Below are 12,635 nucleotides of genomic sequence, written 5' to 3'. Positions count from 1 at the left end.
TGGGATGCCGCAGACGCTCGGGGAACAGCTGGTGGACGGGGCGGGGGAAGAGCCAGCCGAGACCGTGCGGTGTCAGAGGTGCTGCGAGACCTCACCGAGGCAGACGAGGCGTCCACCCACACCCCAGACGGCCTCTGCTGCCCTCCCCTGATGACAACCCCCGACGGTCCCTCACCCACTGGCTTTCGCCTGGAAACAGCAGACAGCACGGGAGAACAGCCAAGGATGGAGCTCAGGTCGGGATGGGACACGGACGTGCACAGGCGGCAGGTGCCCCAGGACCGGCATCACCCCTGTGGGGCCCCCTCCCCAAACTCGGGAGGGCTGAGAAGAGGCAGTGCTCCCTGGACATTCCTAGACAGAACTCCTGGGGGGCAGCCCCCCCTCACAGCGGGACTGCCCCGGCTGGGCGAGAGCGGGCAGCACGCCAAGTCCCAGCAGGTCGCAGAGGAGCTGCCAGAGCCCCTGTGCCGACCTCTCCTACAGGAGGGGAGGGCCGTGCCCTCAGACAAGCCGGAAATGGGGGTCAAGAGATTCACTGTGAGAGAGGGTGGGGGGTAAACCCCGGATTCCATGGCCCCCTACCCCGCTAAGGCTTCCTACTGGAAGGCTCAACCCTAGGGGGATGAGGTTAACAAACAGGTGGGCTGGGATTCCCGCCCCATCTCTCCCCACAACAGGGACTGCGGTGGCGATAACATCACAGGTGTTTCACATCCTTGCTCCCCCACTCCCTTCCCCATCGTCGTCCTCCTGCCCTCAAAGACAGGTGCAGTTGCGGGAGGTCAGGCCACTGGGTCATAGGCCACCTAAGGACACTGCTGCTACTATCTGGCCCCCTTTTCCTCACAAAGAGCTTCTGAAGACCAAGGGTGTGAACGGGACTTTCACTAGACGACAGGTTGGCCGGAACAGCCCAGGCCACCGCGGCCCCTGCTCCGTGGTCCGCGAAGGAGCCTTGGCGACCGGCCTCTGGGCGTGGCAGCCATCCCCTCACAGGCCAGGAACGTGGAAACAGTTCAGCCGCCGCCTCTCCCCTGACTGTGGACCACGGCCCTGAGGACTGCCGGCCAGACTCTGGAGAAGGCGGCCCAGGCCCACCCCGCTCCCCTGGGAGTGGCCGCCACGGCTGGCTCGCCTGCGCCCCGTCTCACTCCCTCCTTTCCCACCCGCTCCCCAAGGGCCTCTGTTCTCAAACCTTTCACACCTGAGCCCGCCCTCCCTCCTCTGTCCCTTCATCTTCACCAGGTTCCCTCCTGGTCAAGGGAAAGGAAAACCTGACTCCGTGCCCCGTTGTGCCACCAACTAGCTCTTAACATCAAGCAAGTCGTGTCACTGTCTGGGCCTCAGTCTCCTCGGAAGCGCGGACTCACCTACGGGGCCCGCTCCCCGCCCCCCCCCAGCAGGAAATCAGGAGCCAGGATGCAGAAGAGGCCGGCGTAAGCGGGAAGCCCTTTTCTACCCAGAACTCTTCCTCCTCCGTCACCTGGGCCCCTCTCGGGAGGAGACCCCGGCGCCGCGGACGGCGGTAATGACGCTCCGACGCTGCTCTGACGCTCGTTAGCAGGGGGCGTGGGAGGAGCGCCGGGAGGGGGGCGGGGGAGGAGCGATCTCGGCCGCTGGGGCTTGACCCGCGCCCACAGGCTCAGCCCGCCTCTCACCGGCCCGGCCCGCTCTGCCCTGCCCTACCGGCGCCTCCGTCCGGGTCACAGCCCGTTCCGAGGGAGGAGAGCGAGCTCCAGGGGTTCCTGCTCCCCTCCCTGGCCGGCCGGCTGCGCACGGCGGAGCAGGAAGCAATCTGGGGCGGAATGGGAGCGGTGCGGAGGCGACAGCCCCCAGAGGACCCGTTCCCGCCGCCGCCTCCCTCCCAGCTCCGCCAGCCGGCTTAATTGCGGAGTCCGGATTGATTGGGAATGCAAATGGCAACTGAAATGCAATCTCCACTCCCAGCAGGAGCAGAGAGGGGGAGAGGAGAGGAACGGAATGGGGAGAAGAACGGGACAGGAGAGCGGGAAAGGGGTTAGCCCGGCCCTGGGGGGGGGAGGGGGAGGGGAGGAGGGAGGGGGGCGCGCAAGTAATGGCCACTGGCCCCGAGAGGGGAGAGTGATGGAAGGACGCGCGGTCCCAACGGCAGGCACGCCCCCAGCCCCCGTGAGGTCGGCGCGGCTAGGCACCTGCCTCCAGCGGGCAGCTTCCTGGCTGTGTGCCGCCTCCTCCGGAGTGTCCCTGAGGTTCGGGGCCTGTGACACTCCAGTACCCTAGCTGACCTCTTTGGCCGGGCTTCACCCCCCACCTCACAGCCCCGCCTTCCCGTCCACGTTGGGGACTCAGGGAGCAGATAAATCAGACCGACCCCAGACAGGAAAGGGGGCGTCTGGGGCTAACTTATTTCAGAGCACGGGCGGGGGTAGGGGGGTGGGGATAAGCGTTGTCTGTTAAATGTTTACATGCGCATGTGTGTGTACTCAGAGCACACGCCCCAAAGCGGGGAGTGACAGTCCCCTGCCTGGCCTGGCGAGGACCCTGTGGGAGGCCTCGGTCAGCACGGCCCCAGAGACACTCAATCACACCATCAACAGGTTTATGGACCAGTTCTGTGCCCAAACACACACAGGGACGGGGAGGAGAGTGCCCACTGCCATTCTCCCAGGCGCTCCACGCGCCCCCGGGCAGGCTGACCCACCTAGAGCAGTGCCTGCTGGGCGTCACTGTGGTGACACTTCAGGGGAGGGCTGAAGCACAGAGGGCGCGGGGCGACACAGTGCTCCTCACTGTGTCCTCTGGGCCCCGAAACCCTTCCTGAAACCCAGTGGACCTTCACTGTGCGGTCAGAAACCCCCATCCCTAACACCAGGATTCTGGTCACACTACCTACAGGCTCCAGGAGCCCCAGCGTGGAGAGCCAAACCTGACCACAGGGCCCTGGCCAGGCTGACCTCAGGTGCTCCAACCACACCAGTCTCCTCTGTGGTCAAAAACTGACATCACAGCCCCTGTAGACACAGCATCTCTAACCACCGGCTCCCAAGAAGATCTGGGCCAAGCGCAGCATCCTGTGGGTACAGCGGACTGGCCACCAGGCCGGCTCAGCAGTTCTAGAGCCCCGCCTGCCCAGCACACCATCAACTCTGCACGAAGACCCCTCCATCACTCAACGTCTTTTTCCAGCAGAGAGACCCACGACAGGAGGTCTGGGAGGATCCAACACCGGGTGGCCCAGCCCTGCCAGGCAGTGACTCAGGAAGGAGGTGAGGGAGAGGCCCTACCAGGACGTGGCCCCTCCACTAAGTTTCGTCTTTACAAACAAACAGAGGCTCACACGGTAAGACTGGGCCAGTGAACCCAGGGTCGGAAGAGCCGTCGGTAAGACCTTCAACGCGTACTCCTCAGGGTACTCTCTTGAGAATTCTCTCTTCTGGGAGGAGGGGAGGGAGGCCAGAGAGACCATACCCTCCTCCAGGGCCGCCCACCTCCAGAACTACCACCAGCGAGCGCCGCTGACGATGACAGGCGGCTCTCTGCTGCCCCCCTGTGGTGGTGAGGAGGAACTGGCAGCGTAAGGGTTCCGGCCACCCTTCCCCGCTGTGCTGTGAGTTCTTCTCTGCAGGAGAACTCTCCTTGTTAAGGATTCAGGCCTGGCAGGGGCAGGGCGCTGGCCTCTCTCACCATCTTCCAGAGGCCCCGAAAAGAACCATCATCTAACATTTCCTGGGCTTCATCTCAGCTCCTCTCCAGCCCCAGGGGAAGGGAGTGCTGACCTGTTTAATGGGGATGGCCCGACCACTCCCGATGCTGTCCACCTTGCACTCGGCGGCTTTTTTCTCCCGGTCCAAGTCGGCACCCTTTCGAGACTGGAAGAGAACAGAAGAGATGTGTTAAAGGGGCCCAGGGTCTGCGGGGTCAGCAGCCCACCTGGAATCCCCAGCCAGCCCTCCCGTCCTCCCTCCTCCTGGGCGGGCCCTAGCAGTGGGGCGGGGCCGGGGCGGCGGGACCGGGAAGGAACTGAGACCACGAGTATTCCAACGGGTTTATTCTTACACACGGCACCATACAGAGCAGCACAGGTTACTGGGCCGGGCCCGCCCCTTACAAAAGAGCAAGGACACGAGATACCGAGGGCGTGAGGAGCGCGCAGCCCAGGGGGCTGGGGCGTAAGAGACGGGAAGGGGCGAGGAGAGGTGGACGGTGGGGCTGAGGGACATGGCCGGGAGCACAGGGCATGACCACCAGGGAGAGCAAAGTCCAGAAGTGAGCGGGTAGCGGCCCGTCTGCGGCACAGACACCACATGGCACATTACGCCGAGCACCGCGGCGTAGCCCGAGGGGCACAGTGGATGGAGAGAGAGAGGAGAGAGGCCAGAAGAGGCCCTGCGCCCCTGCCGGGCTCCTGGGGCAGAGCCCGCCCGAATGCGGATCCTAGGAAATGGGAGGCCAAGAGAGGGGAAGGCAAGCGCGGCGTGGCTGCGGCGTCCGGAGCGGAGCAGGAACGGCAGAAGTCCATGCAGGAAGGAGCAGAGGAGGGGAGGGGCGGGGGAGCTCCCCCAGGAGCAGCTGGACCGCCGGCCGGCCGGGCGCTCGGACGCCCCGGCCTCTGGGCCTCGTCGCTGGCCGGCGCCGGGCGTGGGCCGAGCTCCCTTCTTCTCCATGCAGCGAGCCTGGCGCAGCGCGTCCAGCAGGGCTGGTCCCTGGCAGCCCCCAGCCGCGGGCTCCGGCGTTCCTAGCCTTCCCTGGGGGTGGGGGTTAGTTACAAAGGTTCCTGTGGGTCTCTGGAGTGGGGAGCACGGCGGCCGCTTCTCATCTGAGAGCAGTCCCAGGGCCCGGCCCGCCTCCGGCCCCGCACAGGGGAGAATGTCCAGAGGTGCTGTGTGTCACCACCTGGTCTTCTAATTTGGAAGGAGTTGGAAAGGCCTTTTTGTTGATGAAAAGTTGGAAACAGTGGCACATATCTGCAAATATCGAAAGAATAAAGATTTTGGCAAGTTATACTCAAGCCCCGCACAGTCGGTCAGCACTGGTGAGGGCAGAGACCCAGGCGGCTGGGGAGAGGCGGCGGCGGCGGGATGAAGAGGAGGGGGAGGGGGTGCGGGAGGGCGGGCAGGCGGCGGCAGCGGTGGCGCCGGGCAGTCCATGTCAGCGGGGAGTGTTCTCCACTCTGGACCCTACACCCTCCTGCTCACCCGGGCTGCCAGGAGCCAAGGGCACAAGGAAGAGGCAAAGGACCGCAGCCGCAGCGCGGGGGCAGCACAGCCAAAGGAGCGGGAAGAGGCAGGCCAAGGGCCACCGCCCGCGGCTCCACCGTCCGTCAGCACCCGCCCCGGGCCTCTCCTGGGCGCCACGGCCTCTGCCCCTTCGGCCCAGGGGGGAGGAAGGTGGATGGGCCCGCTGCCACCGGGTCCCCAGACAGAAGAGCCGGTCATGGGGAGCGGGGCGCAGGCTGTCCCAGCCAGGCTGGTGAGCAGAGAGGCCCCAACCAGCAGAGGATCCCTGGGAGCCCAGAGGGGGCCCCCCCCAGGACGGGAAGCCGGGCAAGAGTGGCAACAAAACGAGTAACATGAAGTCATGGGGGAGACGGGGGACGCCGGCGGCCACGTCCAGCGGGAGAGTCACGGGGGCGCCAGCCACAGAACAGGCATGGCCCTGCTGGGGAGGACGAGGAGGGCAAGGGGGTGGCCCCGGCGGCGATGATGAGAAGGGGAGGTCCCGAGATGCACCTCTAGAGACAGACACGTCTTGAGGCTGCCTCGGGGACAATGGCGCAAGTGAGGTCACCATGGAAACAATGGAAAGAAAAAATAAGGTTGCCACGGTGAAGATGGAGAGAATGAAAGGGCCCGGGGCCGGCTGTGCCCAGGACGCGCGCGGCGAGGCGGGCGGGCAGAAACAGCTCCGCGGAGCAGGCAGCAGAGCGCGGGGAGCGCCAAGGCGCTGGCGAGGGGGCCCTGGGCCCGGGCGGGCGGCAGAGGGAAGAGCGCGTGCCCTGGGGTGGTGCAGGACCAGCGGCAGAGGAAGGCGAGAGGTGAAGAATGGTGTGGAGGGAGCAGGTGACTGAGGCAGGATGTCAGGGAGCAGGTGCCGAGGGCGTGGATAGCAGTCACTGCAAACACAGGTCGCCCACGGGCTCTACGGCGGCGGCGGCAGCGGCAGCGGCAGCAGCAGGAGGCGTGGGCGCGAGCAGGCAGCCCAAGGCGCTGTGCGTCTCAATGGGCGTGCACGGGAGACGGGGAGCTGCGAGCCCAGGCAGGGTTGGGGCTGGGGGCTGGGGGCGGGGCGGCTGTAGCGCACGGTAGCAACTGGCGCAGGGAGGGGGTCGGTCAGCATGGCCAGGGAGGGTGCGAGGCAGGCACAGGGCGGACAGAGGCAGGCAGACTGGGCAGAAGTGCGCCGGGCAGGCGGAGGCGAGGATGAATGGGCGAGGCCTGGGGAGCACTGGCTCTGTCTGGATGGGGTTCCTGAGAGCCTGGCCGGGGCCTGACCTGGTGAGCTGGACTGACAGCCACGCCCTGATGCTCAGAAAGAGGCACGTGGAGTGACGCAGAAGGACAGGGCGATCTCCTGAGAGTCCACACGGGCAGCTCACCCACCTGTGTCTGACCCAAGACTCCCGGAATGGTCCAGCCAAGTCCCAGCTGGACGGTGAGTTTGGGGAAGGGCACTGCGTGTCAGATGCAGGCTCAGGACACCTAAGAGCTGACGGGCTGGGCCCCTACGGCGGAAGGCACACGGGACCCTGGGGCTGGGGTCTGCGGGGAGGGGGAGAGGAAGAGCTTGTGGGGGGACCGAGGCAGGGAATCAGGAGATGGAGGCCTGGGGAAAGACAGCTAAGCCTTCGTTAGGCCGATGGCAGCAGCGGGTGGGAAGCGTGGGAGAATGAAAAGAGCGGGCAGGTGGACCCGAGGCCTGGGCCCTGTTCATTCTAGCTCTGCCAGCAAACGCTTCCTGTAGCCTCAGGCAAACAATCTTGGGGCCTCAGTCCACAACTGCGGAATCACGGGTGCCTCAGAGTTAGAGCAGACGCGTCCAGAGATCCCTCAAGCTGGCCAGGAAGCCCTACGAGGTCGGGGAGAGGGAGGGTGTGTGTGTGCAGCCAGGAGGAGGGTCTGTGTGGATGCGCTGAGGGCGGCCCCGTGGGCTCGGAGGAACAGTCTGGAAGAATCTGGGTGTGGACGGGGGGCACCGGTAAGGAGCCGACGGAAGCGGCGCGCGTCAGTGGGGATGGAGGTCGGCAGGTGGCATCGTCCTGCCTGCTCCCTCCTGGCCAGGGGCTGGGGGCTCGGCCCTGCCCGTTCGGTGAAGGCGGCCGGGCAGGCGGGAGGGGCGGGCACGTACCGTGAAGATGTTGGAGCGCCGCTTGGACTGCTTGCGGATGGGTGTGGGGGTGGAGGCGGCAGCGATGGTCTCGATGCGCAGCTCCCGCTGGCTGATGCTGGGGGTGGAGGGGACTGAGGCTGAGTAGTCGCTGAAAGCGCTGCTGCCGCCATTCGTGGCCTAAGGACAGAGAGGGCTGCTGAGGGCGGCTCCGGGAGGGGCTCGGGGGCGGGTGGCAGGCAGGAGCTGGGAAGCCTGCGGTGCGGAGACCTGGCGGGGGGGCTCGTGGGGCAGCAGAGGGGCCACTAGCTCCTACAGGTGGTACCAAGGGGAAAGGTAGCACGGCCTGGAGGCCAGCAGGACCCGGTGGTCACCGCAATGGGCTGCCCCACTAGGGACCCAGCAGGGGCCATTCGGGGTGAGCCCGGGAGCTGAATCGGAGGCAAAGGCTAGCAGGTTGGAGTCAGTGACAGAGGCCAGAAGAGAACAAACTGTGGAGTCTTGGCTCACAGGTGGGTGTGACGCGAGGTGGCAGGTCACCCTGGATGAGCTCCCCAAGTCAGTGACAAATAGCAAGGCTGCAGGAGGCCAGGGCGGGCCTCAGAGTGCAGGGGGAGGATGAGGTTTGCTTCTAGGCAGTGTGGGTGACAGGGCACAGGATACAGGAGGGCCGGGGCAGACAGCGGAACAGCTAAACTAAGACTGCTCCAGAGGAAGCAGCAGGTAAGGGAGAGAGGCGGCAGCGGATCTCAGCAGAGAGACAGCAGGTGCTCGGCAGTGTCTACTCCAGGACTCGGGAAGCACAGTTTGACAAGGCCACCCGCTAACGGCCCATCAGATGATCACTAAATAGAGAACGTGTCCTGCCCTGGCAGCCTCCTCGAATCCTAACCCGTACAAAGGGAGCAAAACACCTGAGCTGCTGCCCCTCGGTGGGCAGGGCCCCCGTGCACAGCTGGTTCTGCAGCTGAGGTAGAACCGCTCAGAGACAGTGAAGAAAGACCTTCCGTGCCTCCTTTCTTCCACGGGGGAGTGCTTACAGGGGAAGCCCCGACGCCTTCTAAAGTGCTAAAGGGAGGGCTCTCTGGAAAAGTCACCAGGCTGTCATCAGGACACTGGTGGGCCGGGGGGCCTCAGAAAGACGATGGCCCTTGGCAGAAGTAAAGGAGTGGCTGTCGGCTTGACCACTCAGCGCGCACACCTGTGATGGCCCAGGGCTTTCTGCCGAGCAGGGACTGAGCGGGGAGATGCAAGTACTGGCCTGCCCGCCAAGGGCCAAAAAATAACCAAGCAGTAGGCCCAGGAAGTGGGCGGGTGTCCAAGTGGTAATACGGGAGAAACCCTGGCAGGACCCGGCTCAGAACACCCCCACTACCCCACACGTCACAAATGCCACTGGCCCTTGCGGGTAAGTGCTGCTCTTCTAAACGCAAACACCGAGAAGGGCCAGCAGGTGAGGGCCGGCAGGTGAGGGCCAGCAGGGACGAGCTCAGCTTAGAGCCTCCTGAGAAGGGCTGCACGGGAAGCGGGCACTGAGATAGCGCTAACGCGGCTGTGACCAGAACAAATGCTTAGGTGGCCTCAGCTGCTGCAGCTGCGGGGCAAGGCGAGTGTCGAGCAGGGATGGGAACTAGCGGGAAGGCAGTCACCACGGGGTACAGAGGAGGCCAGGCCAGGCCAGTCGTGCAGGCTAAGGGAGCTCGAGCCAGTGCTTTCAAACCATCGGCAAGGCGGCAGACCAGACGAGGTGGGGACAGGCAGGCAGACAGACAGGATGGCGAGGCAGGGCCGCGGCGGGCGGGACGTGCAGTGGCGGGGGGGGAGGCTGCCCGCACCTGGTTGATATGCACGGCCGGGATGGAGGCGGCGGACACGGCCGAGTGGCTGGGAGAGTTGGGCAGTGACTTGCAGGGCCCGATGGCCAGCTGCTGCTTCTTCCGCAAGGCCACTACCTTCTGGGCCACTGCAGGGGACAGCACAGTCAATCACCCATGTGGGGAGGAGCGAGGAGCCCAGCTTAGAGCCGCCACCCCCCGCCCCCCCCCCCCCACCCCCCCGCCTGCCTGACCCCCTCTGGGGGAGCGTCCCTGGCGCCGAGTTACCGTCCTGGAAGACGCGCTCCACGTTGAGTCCGTAGGTGGCGCACGTCTCGTAGTAGGTGCAGCGCTTCAAGTCTGTGGACAGCTTGCGGGCCCTGCTGTCGTCGATGACCCGCGGGTTCGCGGCACTGATGGCGTCTGTTGGAGACGGGAGAGCGGGGACTGACTCAGCCTGCTGAGAAGCTGAGGCTGCTGGCCGGTGGGCCGTTCGGTCAGAGGGTGGCTGGGCAAAGAGCCCGGGCAGCGGACGACACGGAGCACGAGAATACGGGTGTCTGGGCCTCGTTCCAGCTCTGCCACCGACTCACTGAGTGGGAACGAGCCAGACACTCTGTTTATTCATCTCAAAATGTGGACACGACCACCACACGGATGGCAGGATCTTAGCTGGGGAAGACCCAGTGCGTACGGGACAAAGAGGAGGCGCCCGCTCTAGGGCGACACGAAAGGGCTGGTCCAGCGCCAGGAGGGCGGGGGAGCCAGGCTTTCTCGCGCCTGCCACCTGGCGGCCCAGAGCCCCCGCTCACCCTGCGTGCCCACCAGCACCATGGGCACCTCGCTGGCGTTGCGGAAGCTGCAGAGCCGCAGGAAGTAGTTGTACACCGTCTGGAAGCTGATTTCATCCTCCAGGCTGAACACAAACACCACCGCGTCCACCCAGGCAGCAAACTAGGGGGGACCGAGCACAATTACCACCCTCACCTGGGCACGGGCGAACTGCGTACCCCTCTCCCCACACGCAACCTTGCCCAGTCCCAACTGGGAACCCCAAGAAAGGGGCACCAAAGGCCAGGGCTGGGGGCAGGGGCATCACCTGGAGCTCAGGGGGGCCTCCTTCATCTCGGATCAGCAGCAGGTAACTCTGGCCATCCACCACAATCTCCTTCTTAAACCGACCCCCTAGGACAGAGTTCACGGTCAGGCCCAAAACCAGAAGAGCAAGCCCACGGGGGCCAAACAGAAGAAATCCACAGCTTCCAACAGAGAAGACGGGAGCGCTGAGAAAGTCAAGGGGCTGGAGCCCCCCGCACAGACAACGGGAAGGAGGGACGGCGGCCATTAAGGCCGCCCCGTAACGCTCACCTTCTGGGGACTCCTCCTGGACATAGGTCCCCGTCAGATAGCGGTGCACCAGGGCCGACTTCCCACTAGACAGGTTCCCCACAATGCCCTGTGGGACAGGAAGGCGGGAGAGCTGCGGTCAGAGGGCAGGACGGAGGACACGGGGCAGGAAAGGCTAATACATTAGCAAGGAGAGGGGCCAGTGCTGCGGATGGGCGAGCAAAGAGAAACAGGGAAGAGAGGGGTGACGGGAGAGACCAAGCCTAGAGACGGAGGGGACTGGAAGCAGGGGAATCAACGCCGGCCCACCACTCCAGCCCGCACCCCCAGCCCCTGGGCTGCCTGGGCCTCCCATGGGCCTCACTCACCACTTTAAGCTCCGGCACCGAACGGCTCAGGGTCCACTCCTGGCTGTTCACAAAGGAGTCTGCGGGAGAGAAGGCCGCCTGTCAGGACTGGGGTGGGACACACACCGTTGCTATCCACCACCTGCTGCTTCTGACGCTGCCCCTTCACAGGCCAAGGCCAGAAAACAGCACTCACGCCCTGCTTTCCTGGGAAGCAGCAGGAACGTTCTGCGCGGCTGGGACAGTGATGCCAGCCCCCACTTCCACTGGGCTGGCCCTGATCCCTCCTCTTACTGCTACAGCAAGGTGCGTAGTTGCCACCTCGAGCCACACCCGGCCTGCTGCCCCCCACCTGGTGAGGGGCCTCCAGTGGGTCTCAGCCAGACCCAACCTGGGCTGCAAGGCTGCGAGTAGGAACAGATCACCCTTGCAGGGTGCGGCCACCTACCGCATTCCTGGAGGCTGAAGAGGGAGGAGCCCTTACCTGGCACTGTTCTGTGAGAGGCAGGTCCAATGGGGAGCGGCCCTCGTCCCCAAGCTCCTCCTGGACAGGAGGCCACCACCCTCTGTGTCCCAGAGGCCCACCTCCGGGGCTCCTCCTCTCCAGTCCATCCTCAGCTCCTGCAGAGCCCCCCTCTCCTTTATCCTCTAGGTTGTAATGGACATCCTGCGATCAGCTCCGGGCAGCTTGGGCCTGGGCCAGCCTCTCTGGCTGGGCTTGCTCCCCCTCCCCAGGCTGTCTCAAACAGTGCTTATGACGGTCGGGTCCACAAGCATTCCCCAAACTCATCTGCATAGGCAGCTAGAGGTGAGGGCTCGAGCCTCGCCTGGGAGCTAGAAATGCTGCTGTTCTAGGGTCCCACCCAGAGCCCGCTGGCTCCGAGTGAGTCTCCATCCCTCCCCTCCCGGGCCCCAACTCCTCAGGCACTCAAAGTGATAAGGGGCCCTTCCGACCTGCTCTCATTCCACCACGCTAGGGCCACGGGCGGGAGGTCCTGCCCCGACCCACCTGGAAGGCCACCTCTGCCACAGACACCTTCTCCAGACCCACCGGCGACCCCAGAGCCTTGCCTGCCCGGCGCCGATCCCACTCGGCCGGCCCCGGCTAGCCCCCAGGCCCACAAGGCACGCCCGCCTCTCCCAGGTAGGTTTCCGGTTTGTTTCACACCCGCCCTCAACCCCGGACTCCAACCAGGGAGGCCACGCAGGCCGGGGCTCTCCCCCTTACCGCTTGGCGCGCTCAGAAGCCCAGGGGCCGCGGCCGCCCGGCGGCTCCACAGCGGCTCGGAGGGCGCGGGCGCGGGCGCGGGCTCCCTCCGGCGGAAGCGGCTGGTGAGCAGCCTCCAGAGGCCGGCGGCAGTGTGGGGCCGGCCCGGCCCTGGCGCGGCGCTCGGGGCCGCGGCGCCCAGCAGCAGGTCGCGGCGGCTGGAGAAGGCACCCAGAGAGCTGGCGTCGCCGTCGCTGCGGGTGCGCGCCCGGGGCAGCAGCCCCGACTCTGCGCGCCGGATCTCCTGGCCGCGGCGCAGACGGAAGCTGAAGCTCTTCCTCAGCGCCGACAGGCCGCGCCGGGGGCCCGGGGAGCTGCGCCCGCCGCCGCCGCCGCCGCGCAGCACCTGCCAGCGCTGGCTGCTCCACAGCGAGGCGCCCCGCAGGAAACCCACGCTGCCCGCGCGGCCCAGCCCCGCGCCAGCGCCCTCGGCCTCGGCCGCCAGCTCCAGGCGGTTCACCTCCAGGAACGTCATGCTGGTGGGCCGCGGCGCCAGCGTCCGCCGAGGGCGGCTGCGCCGGGCCGGCGCGGGGCTGGGCGACGGGCTAGGCGCGG

The 12,635-nt window shown here is 65.9% G+C and overlaps 1 protein-coding gene across 1 annotated transcript in view; it reads right to left on the bottom strand.

The window, feature by feature from the left end:
• The window catches only part of AGAP3 (ArfGAP with GTPase domain, ankyrin repeat and PH domain 3), a 29,723-nt gene that overhangs the window by 16,490 nt on the left and 598 nt on the right, over positions 1 to 12,635 (bottom strand). Inside the window, exons 2-10 of the mRNA XM_029233085.1 lie at positions 12,042 to 12,630; positions 10,835 to 10,893; positions 10,488 to 10,575; positions 10,219 to 10,304; positions 9,932 to 10,073; positions 9,408 to 9,542; positions 9,141 to 9,268; positions 7,327 to 7,485; positions 3,759 to 3,851 (exon numbers count right to left, since the gene is read on the bottom strand). Coding sequence (XP_029088918.1) covers positions 3,759 to 3,851; positions 7,327 to 7,485; positions 9,141 to 9,268; positions 9,408 to 9,542; positions 9,932 to 10,073; positions 10,219 to 10,304; positions 10,488 to 10,575; positions 10,835 to 10,893; positions 12,042 to 12,630 — 1,479 coding nt within the window. The remainder of the gene's footprint in view (positions 1 to 3,758; positions 3,852 to 7,326; positions 7,486 to 9,140; positions 9,269 to 9,407; positions 9,543 to 9,931; positions 10,074 to 10,218; positions 10,305 to 10,487; positions 10,576 to 10,834; positions 10,894 to 12,041; positions 12,631 to 12,635) is intronic.

This window comes from Monodon monoceros, unplaced genomic scaffold (assembly GCF_005190385.1).
Source record: "Monodon monoceros isolate NGI ecotype Baffin Bay Population unplaced genomic scaffold, NGI_Narwhal_1 Super_Scaffold_2, whole genome shotgun sequence".
Classification (NCBI taxonomy): domain Eukaryota; kingdom Metazoa; phylum Chordata; class Mammalia; order Artiodactyla; family Monodontidae; genus Monodon; species Monodon monoceros.
This window is presented reverse-complemented; position numbering and strand designations above follow the sequence as displayed.